Source organism: Dicentrarchus labrax, unplaced genomic scaffold (assembly GCF_905237075.1).
Source record: "Dicentrarchus labrax unplaced genomic scaffold, dlabrax2021, whole genome shotgun sequence".
NCBI lineage: Eukaryota > Metazoa > Chordata > Actinopteri > Moronidae > Dicentrarchus > Dicentrarchus labrax.
The window spans coordinates 16588153-16613676 of record NW_026136724.1 but is presented as its reverse complement, the minus strand read 5'-3'; the positions used below and the strand labels follow the sequence as shown (position 1 = coordinate 16613676).

General features: G+C 41.7%; 2 protein-coding genes across 2 annotated transcripts in view; one reads left to right on the top strand and one right to left on the bottom strand.

Annotated features, from left to right (window-relative positions):
• sema3c (sema domain, immunoglobulin domain (Ig), short basic domain, secreted, (semaphorin) 3C) overlaps positions 1–19172 on the top strand; it is a 40065-nt gene extending 20893 nt beyond the window's left edge. The window contains exons 5-18 of the mRNA XM_051392397.1: positions 1519–1638; positions 4215–4305; positions 5778–5897; positions 6027–6169; positions 6255–6369; positions 6925–6994; positions 8947–9091; positions 10123–10345; positions 12084–12172; positions 13208–13249; positions 13495–13652; positions 14600–14667; positions 15869–15999; positions 16868–19172. Coding sequence (XP_051248357.1) covers positions 1519–1638; positions 4215–4305; positions 5778–5897; positions 6027–6169; positions 6255–6369; positions 6925–6994; positions 8947–9091; positions 10123–10345; positions 12084–12172; positions 13208–13249; positions 13495–13652; positions 14600–14667; positions 15869–15999; positions 16868–17287 — 1935 coding nt within the window. The 3' untranslated portion in view covers positions 17288–19172. The remainder of the gene's footprint in view (positions 1–1518; positions 1639–4214; positions 4306–5777; positions 5898–6026; positions 6170–6254; positions 6370–6924; positions 6995–8946; positions 9092–10122; positions 10346–12083; positions 12173–13207; positions 13250–13494; positions 13653–14599; positions 14668–15868; positions 16000–16867) is intronic.
• Positions 19173–19827: 655 nt separating this feature from the next.
• cd36 (CD36 molecule (thrombospondin receptor)) lies at positions 19828–25378 on the bottom strand. Its single transcript, XM_051392412.1, has 12 exons — positions 25012–25378; positions 24497–24657; positions 24203–24347; positions 22712–22867; positions 22517–22608; positions 22326–22375; positions 22116–22185; positions 21621–21808; positions 21247–21365; positions 21082–21155; positions 20492–20546; positions 19828–20391 (listed from the first exon to the last, which is right to left on the bottom strand). The coding sequence occupies exons 1-12, from the start codon at positions 25132–25134 to the stop codon at positions 20221–20223; spliced, it is 1404 nt and encodes a 467-aa protein (XP_051248372.1). The 5' UTR covers positions 25135–25378; the 3' UTR covers positions 19828–20220.
• Between the last annotated feature and the right edge of the window lie 146 nt (positions 25379–25524).

Genomic DNA, 25524 nt, shown 5'->3' with positions numbered 1-25524 from the left:
GCCCCCGACCCTCTGTTATGGTTACCCTCCTCATCTGTATATATTAAGTTCCTGTTCTCTGATAGAATCTGGAGTGAGGCGGGGCTCCAGAGAGCAACCACACTTTGTTTGCGCCCGGGGGTGGCATCAAAGGGGAAATATAGACCAGCCAGGTTGATTAAGTCTGTTTGCTGCTGGCTCAAAAGCCCCCCACTTTAAACTCAACGTGATCGCCACTTGAACTTGCAGCCATGAGGCTGGATGCTGTTTATCTAGCACAGTCACGAAGGCTGCGTATGGGCTTGTGAGGGCTGAAGGAGGGTGTGATGAGATGAATGGGTGATAAACATGAGGAGAAAGTAAAAGAGACAGAGGGAAGTAAAGAGGAGCCAGATAAATAACAAAGATAGGCGTGTGATGGTGAAAGTTCTGTTGTTTTTCATCGATAGCTCTCGGTGGAGCTGTACACCGTCCGTGAGCTGCAGCAGCTGCCATTCCTGCAGCCGCTGCCAAGTTCCTGACGGCTCCCTGGATACGTGCTCCTCTCCTCCCCACTTCTTTCCTCTCCCGCTTCCTTTCTCCACTCGTTTTCTGCAAGCTCAGGCTTAATTAGCCACAAAGTCCAGCGCTCATGCCGCTGCCGTTTGGGTTTGGGAAATGAAAGCAGAGATGGAGGGAGAGCAGTAATCTGCCTTACCTAGATATATCACATATACCCCCTGACGCTCTTTTTCCACCGGCCTTAATACCAGACGAGTGAGCTCTGGGATTGTTTGATCATAGAGCGTGTGATTGTATAACCGTCATAGCAAGTGAGATAAGTTTGAATTACTCCCTCATATGGAATAGGATACTTCAGGAGAGATAAACAAGTTCTGTTCACCTTGGCTGTGCACCAGGAAATAAAACTTATCCTCTGACAGTCTGTTTCAATGCATTGTGTCATAGCAGAGATCAAAACACATGAAAACAGTAATTATTTTCTAAAGTGTTGAAATGGATTGCAGGAGTGTTGCCAACTGCAATTCATATTGTTATTATATTGTTACTATATTTTTAAAAAATGGTTAAATAACATTAAAGCAACGTTAGGTACTGTTGTTGAACAGTGTGACTACAAGTTAAAATGAGATAATGCATTTAGCTATAATGCTAATCTGCTAACAGTATACCACGAGCAAAGAAGAGTCATAAAGTTGGCAAACTGACTGCATTATACAACAATATTTATCTACAGTTAGATAATATCAGCTGTCATAACCTACTAGACATATGCACATACCACACCAAATAAGGCTCTAGCAGCAAAAACGTATTGAATGTATTGAAGTGATCATTTGGTTATGAATTCAGAATCTCATTTGTGAGAGGAACAATGTGTTGTTTCTTCTCTCCAAAGCAACACAGTCTTGCTTTAAAAGGTTACATCAATAAACTATAAGTTTGACATTTAACTGGAATGAATCGGACTGACATGTTTATTGTTGTTTCTCACCTACTGAACTTACGTGTCTATTTTTGTTTATCTGTCTTTTCCAGCACGGCTGTGGGAACTTCATCCGCGTGGTGCAGCCTTACAACAGAACTCATCTGTTCATGTGCGGCAGCGGAGCGTACAGCCCTGTCTGTGTGTACATCAATAGGGGCCGCAGACCAGAGGTGGGAACACGATGACAGATTCATTACACTAAATATACAAACTTGTGATGGTATAAACCACGTTTTGGGGACATGGTGGTCAACACAGCCATTACTGTAACTGTTGAGGAGACCAAAACATGTGTTTGGTAGATTATTCACTCATTAAAACTCACTAAAAGGATGCAGTGCAGGCTGCTGAATGTCACCACTAACATCTCAAAAGTGAAAAAAATAAGAACATCTTGTCCCTCTAATCCTCAACTGTAAGTACTTAATGTGTGGATGTAGTATTATTAAAGATAAAATAATGTGTTTGATGATGGGACATAATGAGCAATGGATGCTGTGGTTCCCCTGCGGTTATTTCAGAAATAAACCTAATTACATTAACTTAATAGAGGTAATGTAATTAATGTTCTCATTGCTCACGTGGGACAGTAATTCTTCTAACTCGCTTCCCCTTTGTTAATCCCTAAAAGCACTGTTAGTGCTGACAGTTAATATCACCCCTGAGCGCAGGAGAATCAAAGTAGTGGGAATACTGCCACCCAGAGCAAGTAAACAAAAATCTTTATATTTCTGTAAGAGATTAGGTAGTGATAAAATGCCTCAAAGGATGTTTCTTTTGTTGATAAATCTGATTTTATTCCATTATTTAGAGGTTCAAAAGAAAATATAACATGTTTTTGATTGATGGATGCAATAATAGAATAGAATTTTATTATTATTTTATTTCAATTTTATTCTTTATACTACTCTCTACTGGCGGGAGTACAATATTACTGTAATTCAGACTCACCAAGTACTCAAAAGGCATATAGTGGATGACAACCAGCGCTCTCTTAATGAAATCAAATTCATGTGCTGCATCAGATAGCCATTGTTTCTATCACTAGCATATTCTTTAACTGGTCTACTAAGAATTTGCAAGCATCACCATGTAGTCCATAACTTTATATGGGCAAAGTTTTTATGTACTCAGTTTGATGCCACATGAGAGAAGATGCTGAGGATAAGAGGGGGGAAAATGGAGCTCTAGTGTCAGGGATGGAGGGCTGATTCCTGGGGGCGCCGCTCTCATCTCCGGCCACACGGTTCTGTAAGTGAGAGCAGGGAAGCCCTCCAGGAGAAAAGTGCTCACTGAGTGAACAACATTTAACCACAGACTGCCGACTGCTGCCAAACGCTAACAAGCAGAGAGCGCCCAACCAGGCTCTACCCGCACTGCATTGCCTGTTGTCATTTGGGGAGGGGGTTGGTGGGGGTTGTCTGAAAGGCAGACTGCTCTGTTTGCAACTTCTGATCTCAAACATGTCAGTGTCTCAAGAAAAGGGATCTGTTAAGTATAAAAAGCTGCTGTAGTGGAGTGGACTTGACAGCAAGCTCAGTGTGGACGTTTGGCGTGAGAATGTGCCCCAGACTGTTATAAAGTTTAGAAACTTGATAGGATGGCGGCGACAGACAGGTAATTTGCATGTTTCAAAAGGGCTTTAAGGATGCATTGTTAGATATACACTGCAATCAAAAGGGCTTTAAGGATGCATTGTTAGATATACACTGCAATAAATTACTGAGCCATTTAGTCTTATATTTTGTCTTGTAAAACTTTATATGGTGTGATAACTCCAGTCGTTGTCAGAAGTTTATCAATACGAACAGTTATAAATATTATTTTAAAGATCCCCTCCAGACCTCTTTTAAGGCATATAAAAATGTTTTTATTTTAATGATTTGTTTAATAATTTATGTGATTTGGAAACAAATTAATACACAAATATGGTCTGTATCAAGATTTTGACCCCCTAATGCAAGATGTCTCCTACTTCACTGGAGTTTCCACAACACATTTTTATAAGTCGCACATTCGACTGGAATTGGCTTCCAAGCTAGGTGTGATGTCACGGCGTACACATGTTTAAGTGGGGATATTTCTTCACGGTGAAGGTCAAATATGCAAGTGAAGTAAACAAAGCACAGTTTTGAGCAGATGGAGGCTTTAATGATCCATTGCAACATCAGAAATTCTTTGTTAAAACTGATACATTTTGAAGTACTGGGGTTAATGACAGAACCTACCAGATGGATTCAGTCCATCTCCACAACTTCTTGGCGGACGGACACATTTTCCTGGAAAAATGCTCCTCAGCTGATGTCACTCTCATCACATTCAAGAAAGTTACACCGCCGCTGTGGGTCAGCCTCTAAATAAGGATAGGACAGGAAGCTCTATAGTTTACCCAGGTTATTGTAAGAGGCGTTTTGACCGGCCAGACCGCCAACAGGAGGGAGTTGAAACTTGGCAGCCTTTCCACCTGAAATGGAGAGATAGTTATCCAACACATTAGCAGGGAAATTCCTCCTAATGGAATGTTCTTTTTACTGTCCCACATGGGCCAGTTAAGGTAGACCAAGCCAGGACCGTTTCTGTGCTTCCTTAAAACCAAAAGGGAGAGAAACGTGAGCAGGGCTACCTTGTGGGACACTCGTTGCACTCATACATCCAGTTTTATTGTGGTGGAGGCCACTAGACAGAATCATTTAACATATAAAACTGTCTCCAAATTCTCTGACTTCCGCTTTTTTCTCTGTGACAGGAACAAGTATTTCACATTGACTCCCGGACCGAATCTGGAAAAGGGAGGTGCTCCTTCAACCCTCAAGTGAATACAGTCTCCGTCATGCTCAGTAGGTGCTTCCTCCTACCTCCAGCTTTGTGATTTTTACCTCTTCAAAACCCCTGGAATTGCCAAAAATTCAGATTAATTTGAACTTTTATTTATTTTTCGTGACAACGCCGATACTGTAGTTTGACTGGTGCAGTATCTGTGTGGGCACTAAAAATAGTCCAATGGATTCACAGACGGTTCACCAGCTGGTTTAGCCATTGTTCACCATTGCCATGTTCATGCCATATGGGATGGATGATAGAGAAGGGAAAGATTGTCATGGGAACAACTAGTGAGCGGTCAACTGAAGAGGGTTGTATGACTTCAGAGATGATCCCGCGAGGGTTAAAAATGCTGTGTGTTTATGATATAATACTGTATTATATTTAGGTTTTATGACATTGAACAACTGGATGATGTAAAATGTCCAAGTTTGTTTTTCAGGGACATTTGTTACTCCTATATTATTACTATTACTCTGTAAAGGGCTATTATGTGTGGCAGTCTGTAGCACGCCACAAAAGTTGACCACTGCAAGCTGCACTAGACTTGAAATGTGAGTTGACCCATGCCATGAGATACGCCCACATACAGAACTGAAGCTCATACAATTCCATAACTAAGAAATATAAAAACAGTTTTCTGTCCACAACAGTTGTACAGAAAGGACCATTATCAATTTGTTTTCATTCAAATTTCAGCTTTACTTTAATACACATAAAACACAGAGCACCAGAGGCTAAGGCAGGTCAGGCCGCACCCGCTCTCTCTCCCATTCTCTCTCCTTGATCTCTGATTGGTCGAGGGGTGTTGGGTTGCTGTTGACACGACTTAAGGCGACACATTGCACCCTCAGCTCTGCTTTCCGACACCTGAGCATGGCCATGTCAGCAGCAGCTTTGCCAGCTAGTGAACGCCTGCAGAGATGCCAAGGAGGCAGCCAGAGGGGAGGGGTGGAATAACCCGAAGGGGATAGGAAGGAAGATTCTCTGCCAAATAGAGTTGAGGTCAAAGGCAAAGCTGTGGCAGCTGAGTGAGAGAGTCAGAGCCTCAGAGGACAACCAAAGGCAGTGTCTGGGCTCGATAAAATCTGCACTTCATGTCCCCATCGTCGTGTTTTGGACTCTCTGTGGCCGACTGAGTGCTGTCGACACTTGCTCCTTAGCAAGCCAGCTTGGATGCGAGCCACATACCCCTAATCCTCCACTAACTTGCCCCACATCCTCCAAAACACATGGTCTGGAACTGATGGATGATGAAGTGAGAGTAAAGGAATGATAAAAAGCATGATGCGGCTGTGGAGAGCGTGAAGCCTGTTATTAGCAGCAGGACACACACAGACTGTAAACCCATTCAACTATCTTAACGTTGTTTATCGGCCATAGACTGAAATGCACGTTTCTAAAAGTACTGTCTTTTTTTTGGTTTTTGGCTCTACAAAATATGTGAGCACATTGTTGATTTGTTGTGTGTGTGTGTACTTCCCCCTAGACCAGGAGCTGTTCTCAGGCATGTACATTGACTTCATGGGGACAGATGCTGCCATCTTCAGGAGCCTGACCAAGAGAAATGCAGTGCGGACAGACCAGCACAACTCTAAGTGGCTTAGTGGTGAGCACAAAAAATATTCTCTAAAGATTTTGAGTGTATATATGTTGATTAATTTACACAAATAGGTTGTTTTTTTATTTATTTTTTTATTGCTGTTAAACTCACCATCTATTTCTTTCTGTCATTCAGAGCCAATCTTCATTGATGCCCACCTGATACCAGACGGAACAGACCCCAATGACTCCAAATTGTATTTTTTCTTCCGCGAGAGGCTAACAGATAACAGCGGAAATACTAAAAATATCCACACTATGGTGGCCAGAGTGTGCCCAGTGAGTGCCTTTTGTCTGTGCCTAAACAAATCAGCAGTGTATGTTTTGTGGTATCGACTTGCTTATGTGAGGCTTCTGTCTCCAGAACGACATTGGAGGGCAGCGGAGCCTGGTGAACAAATGGACCACCTTCCTTAAGGCCAGGATGGTGTGTTCGGTTCTGGAGGAAGATGGCACCGAAACGCACTTTGACGAACTGGGTAAGTAAAATGAAGGAAATGGTTGTTTTTAACATTGTATGTGTTAAATGTCTTTTATTTGTTAAGCTACTCCAGTGACTTTTATTTTTATGCTCCGTGAAACAAGTTTAAAGCAAGTATGTTTTGGAAATATGTTGCCAGAGACCATCCTAATTCCCGAACGCTCACTATTTTTGTTCCAAAGTTTCCAGCAATTGCTTTCTCCATAAACAAATCCATGGACCTTCCTTTGTTTGGTCTGGATTAGGGCTCTAGACCTTTATCAATTTTCATAACAGTTTTTCTGTTGTTTTTGGTTACCTTGAATTCACTTATGAGCATATTAGTTCAGTCCTTTCCTTTAACTTCAGCTTTGAAAACTACAAACAGCTTGCAGCATTTTAGACCTGCTTTTCTATTTAGTTCATCGGACCGGTCCATCTGTCAACATGTACAGTTATTAATTCATGCATTCATCACATTCTGGCAATCTTACCTGCAGCATGATATATAACCATATCACAGGGGATTTTTTGAAGGTATTACACATGTGCACTTATGTGTTTTCTGTTTCAGAAAGTATGTTTTTGCTGGAAACTGATCACCCCAAGGGCCTGTTGGTGTTTGGAGTCTTCACATCCACAAGGTAAGGCCGATGGTGATGAAGCCAACTGTAACATTCCTGCAGGCCTCAGTGGTTATGTTAATCACTGACTGGATATCAGCGGGAGGGGATGTGCTTGTCAAAGGGCCTGTTACATAGAGACGTCATGTGTCATGTTGCAGAACAGCTTAGTCAGAGGATGAACTATCAATTACAACAGCCTGCTGGCTTCACCGTCGTCGTTTTGATGTTCTTTCCAAGCAAGCAGCAGCGCATTATTTATAGTATGCATTGATACAGAATATGCATTACATGATATGTATTGTTGGATGTGTTCCACAAGCACGGAGTAATAGTACACAGCAGGATTTTTGAGTGCAGAGAGAATTTCATTATTGTATTCTTCAGATAGGTGAAACCCGAGGCTTGTTTTCAGGTTTCATAGAAATAATGATGGGCTGAAGTCACCTTTTCTCTTTTCACTGTATCTCAGAACCCAAATGGACAGATAAGCAGAGAGATAAACTTAAAAAAACGGACTGATGACTGTTAACATTTCCCTACATTTAGTATATTATGTACACTGGATAAAACATTTACCAAAAAGACCTGTCCCACCAAATATGTACACATAACAAGTACTAGTTTTTTTAGGATGTGTCCACTCTCCTTTATACTATAAAAAATACCAGTGTGCCTTGAGTTTATTTAGATTTTTTTAATGTTTTAGTGGAATTTGGGGCTTTTTTAGATAGTCTGACAGGCTTTAGAGACATAGAAAATATGTGGTTTTAGAGTGGGGACATGCAACAATTTGATTGTCTACCAGAATCAGATTGGGAAAATCAAATTTTAAATGGTATGCATCTCTAACCAGTCGACCAGATGCCTTTTTGTTTTTACCTTGTTTTCTCCCAGTTTTAAACGCCTTACTCCCTATGCCATTACAGTCCTTGTCTGGGACTGAGTCTTCACCACAGCGGGCCGGGATGGAGTCCAGACCAGGGCCCTTTGCTACAATTCATCCCCTCTCTCTCTCTCTCTCTCTCTCTCTCTCTCTCTCTCTCTCTCTCTCCCTCCCCCCCCTTTCTGGTCTCATTTCAGCTGTCCGTATCCAACATAGGCAAAAAGCCCACAAAATTAATCTTTAAAAACTTTTCATGAGTTGTCCAAACAGGCCTGTTTTTACCTGCGGGATAATATGTATTTGCGATCCAGCAGGTTTTTAAATGGTTTATTTTGCTTCAGAAGTTGGAGAATCTTTGTCAACCCATAAAGGAACACTTTATCCTTCAGTGTTTCGGGGAACAAACTAAAGCACCAAATCTGGAGAATAACATGAAGGTGAACATTTTAACGTAATGTTTTTGAAAAGTTTACCACATACTGTTTAGACCTCTGTGGTAAATTAATAAAACCACACTGAATAAACTGATTACACTACTCTCAATCAGCCAAAAGTCACAGTCAGCAGGGTTACATGGAACATTTGGAGATTTAAACGGATGGTCACTTGATCCGTCTGTTTTGATCTCTAATTGAGTTTGTCTGGTTAACCCAGGGTGACTGCCACAGGCCCTCAATCCACTTGTTACCTCAGGATCATAGAAAGGCTAGAGTAGTGTATCCTGGCTCAGAGAATACAGCCAAACCAAAACAGTGAGGTCCTTGAGGTCTTTTAAATCAATGTTATTCCTATCGCCACACTGTGTTTCTTCCTCCGTCTCCACTTCACACAATATGTTTCTGTGCCCCTTTTCAACAAAGCCCCTTTTATGTGCTAAGCGGTGTGGTTTAAAATTACTGGGCCAAACCACATCAGTGAGGGCAAAATAGGTGAGCTGTCCTCACTGGAGAGTGGGAACGGTTCCACCCAGACTGCATGACTCGCAAATCCCCTAAAAACAGAGATCTTAATAAACAACTGCTGAATATTTTAGCTGGGTGGGGTCCCACTTTTGTGTTTCATTAAAGTATGCATCTCATTTCCTCAGCTCCGTGTTTAAAGGCTCAGCAGTGTGCGTGTACAACATGGCCGACATCCTCACCGTCTTCAACGGGCCCTTCGCTCACAGAGAGGGGCCCAACTTTCAGTGGGTGGCCTTCCAGGGGCGCATTCCTTATCCAAGACCAGGAACTGTGAGTTAATTTCTAGGCCATTCACTCATTCATTAAATCATTCATTCATTGGTTATTTCAGTGCATGATTCTACAACAACATTTTATATAAAATATTCATCCTGACAATGCCTCTTTACACATCCTATGCTAGGGAATGAGTAGGGAGAAAAAAAATCTTGTATTACTAGACTTCTTCTTTAAAAATGAATAAATAACATAAATGATTGAACAGCCTTTTGCTATAAAAGGAATGACAACACAACGTAATATATAAGCAACAGCTGAATATGAATATTACTCATTAAATTGCAGGTATTGCCTCTAGGCACAGTTTCTTTAACTGAACACAGCAGTTAGATTCAACATGGTGGAATACACATTTGTGCAATTCTTTAGGCAATAATCTTTTTTTAATCACATTAAATCATTCAGTAACTTTGCCTTGCATACTAACTGGGTATAGATACATAGATAGACAGTGGACATTTCAAAGTATAATTTGGTTTGCTGAAAACTACAATGCACTATTGCCTTTATATAACATTACCAAAAAGATTACCAAGCTTATTGTCTTTTAATTAACCTTAAACCTTTTCAATACTGTCATTGTGGCTCAATAATCATTTAACAAATTACAGAGAACAGTAAATCTGCATAATTACATAATATCATTTAATTTACAATACTGTCAGTACATTGTATAACATTACCCAGAAATGACAGAACTTTTTTTTTCATCTGCAAACATAATAAACTGCATTAACCTTGACACTTCACAAATGTATGTATAAATAATAATGAATAAAACATAAAAATAAACAAAGGCCCCAACATAGACCCTTGTGGGACTGCATATTTAACCTTTATATATTTAGATACATTCTCAGCATACTAGTGTATATTGTCTATTATCTTGATATATATGATGAATAAACTATCCCACCTAAGTATATATTTGGACTCTCAGGGCAATTCTTTACATTTTTTCAGATTGTGGATATGAGAATGACATTCATTTAAACACAATGCACTCACTTAACTTTTTCCAGTGTCCCGGTGGAGCTTTCACACCTGACATCCAGTCAACAAAGGAGTTCCCAGACGACGTGGTGACCTTCGTACGGAACCATCCGGTCATGTTCAACCCCATCTACCCAGTGGGGAGGAGACCTCTGGTGGTTCGGACCAACGCTGACTACAAATACACATCAGTAGCAGTGGACCAGGTCATGGCTGCCGACGGCAACTACCAAGTGCTCTTCTTGGGCACAGGTATGAATGTAGACAGGTCCAGCAGATTCTAGCAAAGTACAGCTAAATTTTGCTCTTTCTTATGTTCACAACAAGAGCTTTATTATGTTTTCTGTTGTATGTTAAGGTCATGCTAAAATACTGTAACAAAAAAAATGTATGTATTTCCTCTAGAATTAATTTAAACCTCAAATCAGATCATTTTGAGTGAAAGGATTATCAGCAGAATGATCTGTTTTATTTCATTTGTTCAAAAGCGGATGAGGCTGCATTGAAAATGGCACTGAACTGGTGGATTTCATTCACTTTCTCGTTCCATAAACCACCAGAAACCACGTGCCCAAATAAGTAGATGTGGATGTATCTAAGTTTGTGACAAACAATGCAGAAAAACTATAAAATGTGTCATTCAGATGTAAAATCTTTCTTTTTTTGATTGGAATTTTCTAAAAAAATTAGTGTGGAATTGGAGATCACTCCTTTAGTATAAACATCACTTTACTTATTAACACCCAAAATCACATTTGTTTTAGTTACCAGTTTTTTCAGTGTAAGTGAATATAGCCTTACTGAGGCCACAGGCTGCATTTTGGCATGAGCAAGACCTCGACCGATACTGAGGTTGATACTGATATACTTATTTGAATATAAAGCATCTTAAAATTATATATTGGCTTATCTTCAATTTTACACAATCATTCTTGATAAGGACGTCTTAAAATGGAAGAATGTCAGTTAGAAAGAAACCAACTGACAGTGAAATGACGGGTAATACACAATCTCTCTGTCACATGAGTCATTGGTTTCATAAGTAAAAGATTGTTGAGTCCCTTTGCCACAGCTGGTTATCAGATAAACAGAACAGAGGTTAGGTTAGTTAAGCAAATTTGAAAATACAAATAACATGACACAGCATAAAGCATAAATTATGTCACAGGCCACAGACAGGGTGACAAGATAAGGTCCTTTATCAGAGGACTTTAATCTGACACGGTTTCATTTTATTAACTCAGGTGCAAGAACATGCAAGTGGTTTGAGATCAGTTCACTTGTTTCTTTGTTTGCTTTAATCAAATGCTTTTAGAAACTACCTGAAGACATGAAAGTGCATGTCTCATTGCGCAAGCAGAAATATATAAAGTTCCTGTGCTTACAAACAGAGTAATATGCGTGTGTGCAGACATCCTTTTGCGTGCATTCGTGCACATGTTTGCGTTCAGCAAGCCACTCTAGGACTCTCTCTCTCGCACAGCTGCTTGTGTTTATCAGACACCCTCTCCACTCTGTTTCTCCTGCCTGGATTCTTGAAGAAAAGCCAGTGTTGTCTTACCATATCTGAGCCCAAAAATGCTGCTTTGTCTGAAGGATGAGGGAGACTCTCTTATCAGGCATTTCCAGGTGCTGTTACTGTAACTTCTTCTCCCCGCTCTGCTGCTCCAGCTCCCCGGACAAAACAGCCATATTGATGATGGTAGTGTTGCATTTTGCCCTTTTCGTGGCCCTTATCCTCCCTCGTGCAGGCTTAAGAGCTCCCATTCCCTCTCCTGCCACAGTTGATTTTGCTATGGAAGCTGGCCATGGCTATCATGCTTAATTCAAAAGCAAACATGGGCAAAGGAAAACAGACTTGGAGTTTATTTTTTTCACTAGCTGTTGTTTTCTAGCACACATGTCTCGGCATAGCCATATCTGCTTCACATGGTTGTTAAATGTCTGCGTGTGGCTACAACTCATGACATGTCTCCCTTTCCTCCCCCAGACAAAGGCACAGTACAGAAGGTGATTGTCCTGCCCACCAATCAGTCCCTGCATGAAGATCTGATCCTGGAGGAGCTGGAAGTGTTTAAGGTCAGCTGTCTGTTTTTCTCCCTTTGCTTTTTATTCCACTCTTACTTTCATCACTTTTCCCTCCCAAAATCAAAGGCTGGGAGGAGGAAGAGGAGGAGGAGGAGGGTGAGCTTGGCCACAAGACAAAGGCCAGGGGCCAGACAGACAAAAGCAGGGTGGCATTCAGGAGATGGATGTTGTGCAGTGTAGGGCAGCGTGGAGTGATGGGAAACATGCTTACATACTGCAAGAGTCTGGTTGTTGCCCCGAGTGAACCTTTCGCACACGCTGTTTTATCTTAGCTAAAAATCACTAAAAGTGTGATCAACCTGTGATCAGACGTAAAGGCCACGGCTCCTTTGATCTCCCACAACACCTGGACTATAGCAGTCATTCAGAAGACATTTATTCTCCGAAGACGGCATATATTTATTCTAGAAAGTTAAAGACATCTGGCGGGAAGCTGATCCTAGATGGCTACCTTCTCTGCTATGACTATTCTGTTATTAAAGTACGATAAGCTGTTTTCTGTAATCGAAAATAATATTTTTAAAGGAGGCAAGGCATTCTGGGAAACCCGCTTTATTTCCGCGAGGTGTTGCAAATTAACAATTAACATCCACCATAAACACTATAATACTTGCATCGGATTGCTGTTTTTGGTCTGTGTATTTACTGTCCCTATAAAAAAAACATAAAAGAAGAACACCAGTGTCATATCTGAATGGGAAATATATACAGATACAATGAGCAGCCAGTTAGCCTAGCTTACCCCATAAAATCATTGACAAAACGTATTGTTGGCTTATGCACTTCAGTTCTTAAACAAATAAAGAAGATTAAACAAATAAGAAATCATTTATGAATTAGTGAGCTCAGAGGTGCTGGTAGGCGGATTGTGGACAGACTTCGGACAGAGCCTGCATCGCTGTTTCTAGTCTTTGTGCTGGCGGTGGCTTCATATTTTACAGATCGAAACATCAAACTCTCAATTTGATAGAAAAAACAACAATGTCCAAAAGCTCTGAACTTGCTTTTTTTTGTGCCATTTCTCAGAATCAAGCTCCTGTTACAAACTTGAAAATATCCTCCAAAAAAGTAAGTGTCCCTCCCAACTTTGCTTTCCTCGCATATTAAGTGCAGTTTAATTGTTTTAATATGTTATTCATACTTTATGGCTTCCACGTAACGCACGAAAGAGAAATCTCTTGTGCATAATAAGCCTCCCAAAGGCAAGGAAATAATAAGCCATAATTGTTTCTGCACTCTGCTTCATTTTCCTGTCAGCCGGCCACTTATTAAGACAAACAGGGCGACTGACATTTGAACTGTTTACTTTGCAGCAACAGCTGTACGTCAGCTCGGAGTTCGGGGTCTCGCAGGTCTCCCTGCACCGTTGTCACGCTTACGGCTCGGCTTGCGCTGACTGCTGCCTCGCCAGAGACCCCTACTGCGCGTGGGACGGACTCAGCTGCTCTCGCTTCTATCCCACAGGCAAAAGGTACACAAAGGTTTACAGTTTTAGGGTTATAACTGCAGTTTTGTGGCAGTGTTCAGTGTCTTTAAATTGCATGCAAAGGAGTTTTTAGTGTCCACCAGAGATTCTTGTCTAAGCAGTGTGAGGGAACAAATGAGTTTTTAAGCCCCAAAAAAAAACATTTTCAGTGTTGATAAGTGCTGACAGGTGTTGATTAGCGAGTCCATTCATGGAGGCAGCTATTCAAAACTTTCAAATGTGTTAAATAAACATTGGCATAGTGTGGATTTTTTAATAAAATTCAGTATTTCTGTTCATTCGCTTTGAATCTTTCCCAATTTGCCTTGACAATCTAGTGGGACTGCCAAAGTATACAACAAATATGAAATCAATCAATGCACCACGCCCTGTCGTATTATATTGAATGTGGGACACAGCTGAGGAACAACAATATGTTAAACAAGAATGGAAAAGAGCTGCTCACAGCCTCCTTCAGCACACACGTCAATGTCAATGTAAGCCATGTCACCGATTCGGCTTTTGTTGTTTCCCTCGCTCTGTCTAGACATAACACAGACGAGGAGGTACGAGTGACACCTCGTCTCTAAAGCAGCACGTCTCTGGTCTCTTTAAGGACCAGCTGCCTGTCTCTTGACATTCCAGTCAGTCGCAGGTCAGGCTTAGTTTGGTCCCAGAACAAAAGCGCAGCGCCAGTTTTTCCTGCGGAAAATGTGTCTGAGATGTGTCAGCTGTTTACGTGCTCTTTTCCTCAAGCTGTTCTATGAGTGTGCACCGCTGAGTGGAATAACAGTCAGATTTTCCTCATATTGTTTTGGCACTGAGTGCTCCTCGCGCAGTTACAATATGAGACAAACATGAGAGGAAGAAGGTTGTTTTGATTGTGTGGTTTTTTTCTGTATTAAGCTGCAGTGTATTAATACTCATTGCTATTTTCTTCTAATATTTTTTAGGAGAAGCAGAAGGCAGGACATTATGCATGGAAATCCACTCACTCAATGCAGAGGATTCAATCTTAAAGGTAATTAAAGCTGCCAGCACTAATCAATATATTTGGAGTGTGAAAGGTGTCGCCAGTAGGGACAACCCCGCTGAGACTTTTCCACAGAGCTTAGGCTCTTTTAGCTAATTGTTTAGATTTTACGGCCCACAAATGACACAGTCATCAACCGCACAACAGCAGGCAGCTGTTTTCATCAAAAAAAAATAAAGCTCTAAATGAATGCACGCTACCTGCCCCGCACCCGACAGCAGACTAAATGAGCAAATAGCTGCAGAAGAAAAGCAGCTAGCAGATACAGACCTTTTTTTAAATAGTGAGTGGAAGCCAAAGTTAATTAAAAGTGAATATTCCGCTTACTTACTTCCAAATGAGTGCTAATGTTGCTACATGCCAACAGGTTGTGTAAATAGGCAACTGCTAACATGTTAGCCTTTACAGATTCATGTGGTGGTCAGTGTTTTCAGCTCTTTTTTAAGTTCCACTGCCCCCAATTGTCCAAAAAATACATAAAAAAGTCAAAGTAATGTCGTTTTTAAATTAAACTATTTAAAAAAAGGAAATTTGACATGTTTGACATACTCCCACCGCAGATTGACATTGACACATTTACTGTCATTCTAAAAGTAAGTCCATGATGGAAAGATAATTTTGATGGATGAATGACTGTAGCTGCGACTGCTGTATGTTCCTGTGTCTTCCTGTGCCTGTCCAGGTGCTGCACAACAATCCTTCACAGAAAGGCACGCAGTCGACTGGCGGGGTGCAGTTTAATGAGAGGAGAGGATTCGCTCCCCAGAGAGCTCCATTTCCACGAAACAGTTTACGTTTCTAAATTAACACGAGCTTGGGGAACCAACCATATGGCCATTACCACTAATTAGTCAGAACCCTGTCACACATCCAGCTGAGTGATGAACCATTTAACTGCGACAAAAAAAAAAACGACACGGCAAATGAGACGAAACTGAGTTGACGCATTGGAGGTTGTTTTGTTATTCTGTTAGAAATTGAAGAAGTCTGGGTGAAGTTTGGCTCTTGCTGCAGGTGTTGGACTAAGCTTTGTGTCAACATTTCACTCTCACTGTGGGGACTTCAGACGGATTTGAGCCCATCTGTGGGGTTTATGTCCGTCAGCAAGTGACGTCTGATGTGGCTCCATTGACTGTGTGTGTGTGTGTGTGTGTGCGTGTGCGTGTGTGTGTGTGTGTGTGTGTCCTAGCCTACAGAAACGCAGTGGAGATGACGCAGTACGGCGTGAAAAACAACACCACCTTCCTGGAGTGTCTTCCCAAGTCTCCCCAGGCCTCCATTCGCTGGCTAATTCAGAGGGACAATGACAGGAGGAAAGAGGTCAGTTTGACATTTAGAGAGGTCAAAGGTCACACATCACACCCGCCGCTTGCTCGTATGTAACAGGCCGAAGTCGGGCAAAGAACACAAAGGAAATCCCTAAGAGACATAACTGATTAAATGTCCTTTTTATGATGTACAGGGAGCCGCTCTGGTGTTTCAGTTAAATCATTACATCAAATAAAACATGTCGTGCATTCAGATGAGCTCACACGCTTGATAAGGACTTGTATCGCCTGAGGAATGACACAGTGATATTTATTGGCAGCGGAGCGTCTTAATGAGCAGCGATACAGATCAAACATGATATAGACCTTGACTAATGACCGGATTCTCAGCGGGGAAACATTTTACAAATATTTGACAGTTCCTTTAACGCTTTGAAAGGCTGTGAAAGATTAAATGAAGCCCGGTAAGAGAGCGCCCGCTTAAATAAAGACACAATCTTTTATGGATTTAGTTCTCGCCTCCGTGGTGTAGACTCAGAGTAATGGCCATTTTATAGCCGTTTCCCCGTGAGAATTGAATTTGCCCCTGAAATAAATCACTTTAGTTTTACAGTGTGTAATCAAAACTAAAGTCCAGTTAGTTTAAGAAGTAGTCAGTGGATAAGGAATAAACAGTGTGGTATTAAGGGGATAAGTATCAGTTTAGTCTCATGGTTATTTTAAATTGATTCCTTATTTTTGATTATCTGTATTCCAGATTATTTCTTTGTCTTTAATCTACATTTAGTAATTACTCAAGTTTAACCTGTTACCAGTGTGCACTGTATAGTTACTGTGTTGCTAGATTTAGCTCCCTTCCAATTCTCTGTCACACATCATGTGGATGGTGTTATGACACGGCCTAATTGTGCCAACCACAGGTGAAGCTGAGTGACCGTGTCCTCTCCACGGAGCACGGTCTCCTCATCCGATCTGTCCAGCTGTCCGACCAGGGCCTTTACTACTGCCTGACCACCGAGAACAGCTTCAAACGCACCGTCGCCAAGATCCGCCTGCGAGTGCTGAGCGAAGCCATGGTGAGCGTGCTGACGGACAAGCAGCAGTCGCCGTGGGCCTGGGCCAGCTCGCTGCACCCCAAGGTCCTGTTGGCAGCCTTCAGTCCGGCGGAGAGCCTGGCCGTGCAGCAGTACTGCAAAGAGAGGAAGGAGCTCCAGAACCTTCAGCAGAGGCAGCAGCAGCCTCCACCGCCTGGACCTCTCAGGGGGGACATGGCCAAACTGAAGCCCCTGCTGGACCGCAGGAAGAGTCGCAACCGCCGCAATCACCTCCCAGAGGTCTGACACAGGGAGAGCTGGCTGCTGCAGAGACTGACACGCACGCCTTCCTCTGTTTCTATATCCAGATCCTCATTTTCCAACTCTCATCTCAAACTGCAGAGCTGCACTGTGGACGTACAGTAAAACGAGGAGGTGGGTGCGGGGAGTTGTTATTCGGCAATGTCTCTTTTTTTTTTCTTGCATGAGGCACTGTGACCAGATGGCTGTGACATACACAAACGCACACTCACAGGCACCCACAAGCCATTCATCACAAACTGAACTAGCCCTGTTGCGAGTGCCACTAATAAACTGTGGTCTCCGCTGATATTGCTTATGATAATACACCATGAGATGCAGCTCTGATCTTATCATACTTTAGATATTAGAGGGGAAATTGGACCGTCCGGATATTAGCTCACAGTGGATTTGTTCACAAAAAGAGGAGGTAATTTGAACTCATGATAGTAAATAGAGGAGATTGAAAAGGGACAAAAGGGAGACAGATGCATGTTTGACAGTGAGTGCCATCTGGAAGTATTATACTAGTCTTTTATTAGATTATACTCACATTTCTGTGTTTACTTTAAACTAACAAAATTGTATGCTCAGTGGAATGACATGTAGGGTAATAAAAAGTCCACTTGTGTGGAAAAAAAGAACTTTTTCATCTCACAGGTTGACAGCCTACTACTGTCTACTGTTCATACAAAGCGCAGATGGCAAGTGGTCCCAAAAAAAAGTGTTATATTACAGTGCTGTCAGCAAATGTATTAGTTCAAAGGCCAAACTTGACATCCAGTGCTGATGTTACCCAAACAGAAATAGTATTAAAAGACTGAGTAGAATATGAAAGTCTGTGTGTGAGCTGTTGCAAACGTCTTACATGATCTCCCCTGTATTTATTCCTATTACTCAGACGTACATGTAAGAGAATGTGCCTCACTGTTAATTCGGCTGCATATTGTATCATACTTGTTTATAGCACAGATGCATGTTTATGAGTAACGTAGTGGTCTCTTAATCCTTTGAGTAACCAAACCTGCAGATAAGCAGATTTTTTTGGTTAGTGTAAACCTGGAAAGTTTACATCATAAGGTACAGTAGTTGCTAAAACATGACAATATCCTTCTTTGGATCCACATTTTCCACGTCGTCTATAGTAAAATGGACGTACTTTTTAAAGGACCAGTGTGTAAGATTTAGTGGTATCTGGCTGTGAAGTTGTAGACTACAGACTGATGACCTGTGAAGTGTGTAGGAGAAACTACAGTGGCCGCAAAACTAAAAGAGAAACATGGCGGTTCAACATGGCGGACTCCATGGAAGGTGAGCTGCAGCGTCTGTAGATAAAAGCTCAATCAAGGGTAACAATAACACAAAGATTCCTATGTTCACGTAATTTTACACACATACCTTGAATATTATATCCAATTTCTGCCAATAGATCCTCCTAAATGTTACACACTGGACCTTTAACTCAGCGAGACAGTCAGTGAGATAGACCATTTGACATATGTGAATAGACTGTTGTTTTTTCAGAAGCGTAGTTAATGTAGATAGAGATTATTTGTTGCTTGTGTACAGAGTATTTTTTTTGTCCGTTTCATCCTTTTAATTTAATGTTGTGCCGAGTTTTTGTGAAATAACTGTGTATATAATTTCATCCTATTTCACCAACTATGACTGTATCTGCAAATTGCAGAGATATACAGTATTATTTTCATTTTGAGAAAAGACTCTCTAGCTGTACCTTCCCTCATACAGATCTCTGCTCCACGCTGAATAAAACTGTGTGACCAGCATCATGTCAGCTTCAACTCAGTGTAATTTCAGTGTTATAAAATATATGTATTTCTATTTATTATTGTCATGATAGCCTGAATAAATCAATTCAGATGAATCTCAATTTTACAGAAAGATCTCATGTCTGTATGGTAAATATTAAGCTGCAGCAAACAACTGGTTAGCTTAGCTCAGCACAAAGACTTGAAACAGCTAGCCTAGCTCTGTCTGAAGGTAACAAACTTTTGACAACCTGTCAAATATATGGGTTTAATATTAAACGGAAGCTTAAAAGGGTCTAGCTTTTCAAACAGAAGCGTGTGTTCTATATTTCAGAGATCAGTGGTCAGTGTAAATTGCAGCACCTCAAGGAAGAGGTGTAAAACTTGTCTGTTTTAATCCCGATGAAACACGTTAATGTGTGACATGTCAGATTCAGACTGAGCAGTAAAATCAAAGACACCCAGCGGGTGCAGAGGCTCGTTTGAAACCCATAAAATCGAAGAGAGGCCTCCTGCTGGGCAGAAATACTGCTTTACTAAACAAACCCAAGTGCCATTCATAACAGCAGTATAATAATCCCCCAGTCCATTTTGTATTGCTTTGTTTGATTGATGGGCCACTCAAGGTAAAGAGGAAACCATTTAAGTTTGCTTCAACGTGCACAATGCAGCGGTTTGTTTCAGCAGCGGGACAGTCTCTGATGTATGTTGGACCAAGAGGAATGTAGACCAGTTTTAAACAGCCCAGTACTACGAAAAGGAAACCCAAAGAAAAACCCCTTTTCAGCTTTTATTCATTTTGAAGACACTACTTCAGCAAAGGATATGAACATTTGCACAAGACTAGATTCATGTACATTTTATTTTGTAGGATGTCAAGCAAACTCATTTCTCCTCTGTGCGGATTGATAACCTGACAGTTCAGAGGAATCTCCATCTGCTCTCCCTCCAGAAATCCCTGATTGAGTTAATGTTACAGTGTTTGCAATTAAAACAATACTTGGCAAAGGAATTCAGCTCTTGTGCTTTACAAAATCACAGTATCCCCTCCCCTTGTATCAAAGGAGGTATGACATTATAAATAACACTGAAATTACAAAAAAGTGCAAGTCTATATCAAGGTTCAGTGTCCCGCAGCAGCTTAAATGCACTCTTCTCTGCATGAGTCATTCACACCAGCGTCTTATTTCTCCTCACCACGACGCAGTAGGAGGTGAGACACAGGATGAAAACGGCCACACCAATGCCCAACAGCGCCTTCTGTATTATGTCCAACATCTGGATACGGGAGATGAGCTCCTTCTTAAACATGTCCGCTGTTTCGTCATCCACCGAAGCCGTCTGGTAGAGGGAGACAGGGGACGAGAGGGTGACTGATTACCATGCATCCCAAGCTAACAGAATATACACTTCACTACTGCAGGGCTCATTTTTATCTTACCTCGTTCAGCCAAGCAAGAGGGAATATGGTGTAATCCTTGACTTTCTTAAGCACCCTGCAGGGAAAGAGTTCATTACTCAGCATTCAGTTTCATGATGTTGTCTCAAAACGATACACCTATTCACTTTCTGGCTGAGAGTTAGAGGAGACGATCAATAACACTCTTATGTCCTTACGGTACATATGAGGCTACAGCCAACAGCAGGTTAGCTTAGCTTAGCACAAAGACAGGGAACGGCAACCCTGGCTCCATCCGAAGGTAACAAGTTTTGCCTAATGACTAGGTAATATCTCAATTAGTAGAATAATCTGTAATAATATAGAAACTATGAAGTCTACAGCCAGCAGCAGGTTAGCTTAGCAGTTAACCACCATCAGACCAAAAAAAAGTGATTTTTAGTGGTGTTCAATGGCAGATTAAGTTGCCTCTGAACAGAACTAGGGTTGTCATAATCTTTATTTTATGCTAAGCTAAGCTAACCAGCTGCTGACTGTAGCCTTACAAACATTGAGGGTGGTCTCAGTCTTCTCATCTAACTCTAAGCAGAAAAAAAAAAAATCATATTTCCCAAAAGTGAATCACAACTTACGTGATGACTTTTGATGGTCCGTACATCATATTCACTTGAATTCTCTTGGCAAACCTCAAGGTGAACCCAGTTGTCTGGTGGAGAAAAAAAGCAGAAAAAATGTTGTACATCCGAGTCGCTAAAAGTCAAAAATCACAAAGTGAATTGAAGTTGAGAAGCTCTTACAGGTTCCACATCCATGAAAGTGGCATGATGCTCCTCGCTGGGATTGAGGCCCAGAACGGCCTTTCGTAGGTACGGACTGCCATGAAGGAAGTGGGGCAAAGAGATGTAGATAGGTCTTCCTATTTACATAGCAAGAGAATAGACAACTCAACTACAGTGGACCCAAAACTCACAAAATGCCTAAAGATAGAGAATGGTTTGTCCAGCAGGCAGCCTCCGTAGAAGCTCCTTCTGTAATCACACAGTGATTCTTATTTTCAGGTGATACACAAATGAGAACATACCTATGAATATTATACTTCATTTCTGCCAATAGATCCCCCTAAATGTTACACACTGGACATTTGATCCTACATAGAGAAATGCAAACTGACCCTCTTGACAGGAGCCGATGTCCAGTACTCCAGCCAAGGTGCAGTTCTTGGTGACCTCTATATTTCTGCAGTAACATTGATTGTCTGGGTTGACTGTAGGGGAGGCCAGGGTATTTGGCTGGAGGGCGTAGCGGTACACTTCAATCCCTTTCAGATCCTTGCTCTCCTCAAAGCTAGCTGATACAGACCTGAAGACATAACAACACAGAGATTAGTTCAAAGGTTTTCCAGCAACTGAACCTTGTGTACCCAGTTATCTTTGGCTCTATGGTGCAACTTAACTCAGACTGACTCAAGTACATGACCATAGTTTTTTGGTATTGGCAAGCTCTGACCTCTAGTGGTTACTGAGATGAAAGTCCAAATGGTAGCAGTTCTCAAATTAAGATTTTAAATCTCGCCGTCGTTGACACTTACTGGCCCATTTAATGCTCGCAAAGTGCAGTCAGACTAGATAAGATGATATTGCTCCCACAAAATGAAACTCTTCGTCACCTGCAGATGTCTGATGAGAAGAAATAGATAGGCTTCTTCTTGTCCATAAAGGGAGCGAATGACGAAGCATCTTAGAAAGGGGGACAAGAAATCAGGTCAGAAAGGTGACTCGTCTGTATTTAGAGCTACAGAAGTGCGTTATAAGAAGGGGTTCAGGAAAAAAGAAGTCCTGTAGCTTTGTTACAAAGCACATTGCTGCATGAGCCACACCTGTCCCGTTGATCATGTCACAGTATTTGTTGTTCCAGAAACGTAAAGTCCTGTTGGACAAAATAAATTAAATTCGTCAAAGTCTGTATATTTGATTTAATAATAACATTTTTGTCACTTGTGAATATCTGTAGAACCTGAGTAAAGATTCTAACTCAATATCTCCTTCACCCTACCATAATCAAACATACCTCTCTCCTCGCCACATGTCAATTCGTCCAACTTTAGAGATGTCATCCTTTCCAGTGTAGACATTGTAGTAGCCATCATAGGTACCATTGTACTAGGAGAAATATATTTAAGTCAATAAATTGATAAAATCATATTATATCTAAGGAGTTACTGGGTAGATCTTGTGTCTTAGGCCATAATATCTGTTTACTCACAGGTGCAAACAGGCCCACAAGTGTTTTCAACATGGGGTCTGTGTAACCCCACAGCAGTTCTTTGACTGAACGGTGCTGGAACAAGGAGGAGTTGCTTGACGTTATCAGTTTCTCCAGCATGCCATGAAATAATTTTGGAACCAGTGAATAAGCTCCCTGAAAAGAAGTCCAAAAACATTTACCTTTTATATTTGTAAAAGCTCAGTAAATTATAATTTCTTCATCAGTGTGGTGATGGTGTCAGTTTGCGTTGCGAAACATGCAGAACTGCTGTGCACAAAACTGCTGTGGTTGCCTGAAGAGATAAGTCAGAAAGAAATCCTCTTTCATGAGTGTAATACTGCGTAATCACTTACAGACACTCTTATTGGAATTGCTTTATCATTTGAGCCTTATCAACGTTAAGACTACAGCCTTTAGCCATAAACAAAGACTGCCATTGTAAAATAATTTTTTTTTTACAACACAGCAGCATCTCTGCACCATGTTAATTTTAGCCTCAAGTTGCCAGTCACCATTGAGCTTGGTATTCTTAATACCTTTTTAGAACCTAAAACCCGTCCAATACTCATTCAGATTGATCAGCTAACCAAGCAGGCTGCATGTTAATGAAAAACATGCAGCATTATTCAAGTAAACAGGAATTAGCCTGCTGCATTAACTACTGTAGCTGACTTCTGGGCAACTTGCCAGCAAACCAAGCAAGCTGCTTGCTTCTGAAAAACATGCTATGGTTGTCAGTGTAAACAGAAATCAGCCCGCTGCATTTGCTGTTGTAGTTAACTGCGTACTGCTTCCAAGGAAACTTGCCGGATAACCAGGCTAGCTGCCCACATACACGTTTGTTCACACGTTATGCTATGTGTAACTGTGGGAATAAAACACAGGTTGAAAAATACCTGAATTTTTCTTTACATTTAAATATTTTGTAAAAGATAGGGGTTTTGTAGAAAAGCATGTTACTATTCCTCAAAGTATGATGATGTCAGTACAGAACTTCTATATATATTGTCACAACACCAGTATAGCACCAAGTCACTGTAAACCTTAACCTGTACCAACCATACTTCATTTTGATTTTGAGTTCCCCTTCTGAAACAACCCTCCAGTGCACTGGTTCCCAACCTGGTGGTCGGGACCCTCTTTAAGGTTGAAGGCTAAATCTGAGGGGGTCCAAGAAAAACCGTAATGTAGTTCTGCTTTTAAGTGTTTATTGTGCAAATGATTCTCTAATCTCTGCTTTCCTACTGAATTTCTGGATAGTTTTCAGGCCTATAAAATATAAAAGGAACAACCTATGAAGGGGCAATCACTCGTCTCAGCTCACCAACAACCTGTCACAGAGGTCACAATCCAAAACAGGTTGGGAACCACAACCCACAGCTTGCCTTGGCATAGCTCGTCTTGGCTTTGCAACAGAGGTACCGTAACTAATATTAGCAGTAGAGCTGAGTCAAGTCAGGAATCACCGCACAGTGGGGTTACACTTACAGCCACAGCCAGGTTGAGGGTGGTGATTTTGTCTTCTTCTGATCCCACTGACATGGATGGTTCGAAGATGGCCCCAAAAGGCAGCAGGAAGGAGGCAGTGTGATTCGGGTGGAAAGTGATGTTCTCTTTGGGGAGATATCTTGTCCTGAAGGCGGAGAGGGTCTTACTTAGACATTACATTTCATATGACATCAGGAATAAAAACCTTTTGTTTCTGTATTAGATTGGTTTCAAATCAAATTCCAAACACCTGTCATCAAAATGATATTTAAGAGGTAAACAAATCAACCTTACCAATATGTGTAAGGTCCCCTTTCCACTACCACTGGAATTGCACCATACTGCAAAACCTCCAGGGGGTTTTTCAAGTCAAAAAACCAGAACTGCCTGTACACCTTTGCCCCTGCGGCCACCCAGTTGTCATAAGCTGTTGTTCCAGGCTCAATGACGGCTTCCTAAACCCCACAGACACACAGACAGAGTCTATTTTTAACATGCCTCAAGACTGCCAGCAGGCCAGCTGTCCCACTGATACATGAAAACGGTGGATGCTCTGTGATAAAAAAGGTCTAAACCGTTTTTTTTCTCTCTCTGTATAGTGCCTTAAACAAATCACAGATGCTGATCTTTTGATGGAGGAAAACAAGACACACTTGCCACACTTGCACACTTGCCAGTTGATGCAGCTTTCCAAAAAACGCACGCCTCTCCTTTCTCCTGATTCACCTTGATCCCCGCGTACACACACACACATTCACACACTCTGTCACTCCCTATTCTCCACCCAAGGGTGAAACTGAGCACCATACCTTCTCCACTGTCCCCTGAATGACGTTGTTCCCCACTGGGATAAGGATGCCTCCCAGGATGGCTACCGCCGCCCCAATCACAGCTCCAGCTATCAGCCCGCACCTTCTGTTACAGCAAACCATGGTGGTGTGCGTTTCCCTCCGTCCGTTCCCTCTCCGTACGTCTGTCTGTCTGTCTGCCTGCCTGCCTGCCTGCCTGCCTGCCTGGCAGCCTGTTCTCCTTCTGTCTCTGTGTTTGTGGTGTGTGCTAGTGTGTGCAGCTCGTCTGTGTTTGTGTCCCGGCAGCAGCAGCAGCAGCAGCACAGGCAGGCTGTAACATCAGAGGAGCTGACAGAGCAGCCGAGGCCAGGTAAAGGTACAGACACCTCTGGGAGGCGCCTAGGTACCCCCTATAATTTAAATTATATAATGACAAGACAGGTTTAAGGTTCAGCTTAAGAGACGTGCCCTTTTGGTATCAGCAGTCACTATCAGACCAGGAGATAACACCTGCAATGAGCTGAGTAGAAAAGT

Excerpts from the sequence above, each read along its gene's own strand:
- cd36 (XM_051392412.1), bottom strand. The coding sequence starts at position 25,134 with ATGGTTTGCTGTAACAGAAGGTGCGGGCTGATAGCTGGAGCTGTGATT. Across the intron at positions 22,186-22,325 it reads TGACATGATCAACGGGACAG|ATGCTTCGTCATTCGCTCCC; the intron begins GTGTGGCTCATG and ends CCCCTTTCTAAG. Across the intron at positions 21,809-22,115 it reads TTCTCATCAGACATCTGCAG|GTCTGTATCAGCTAGCTTTG; the intron begins GTGACGAAGAGT and ends TTATGTCTTCAG.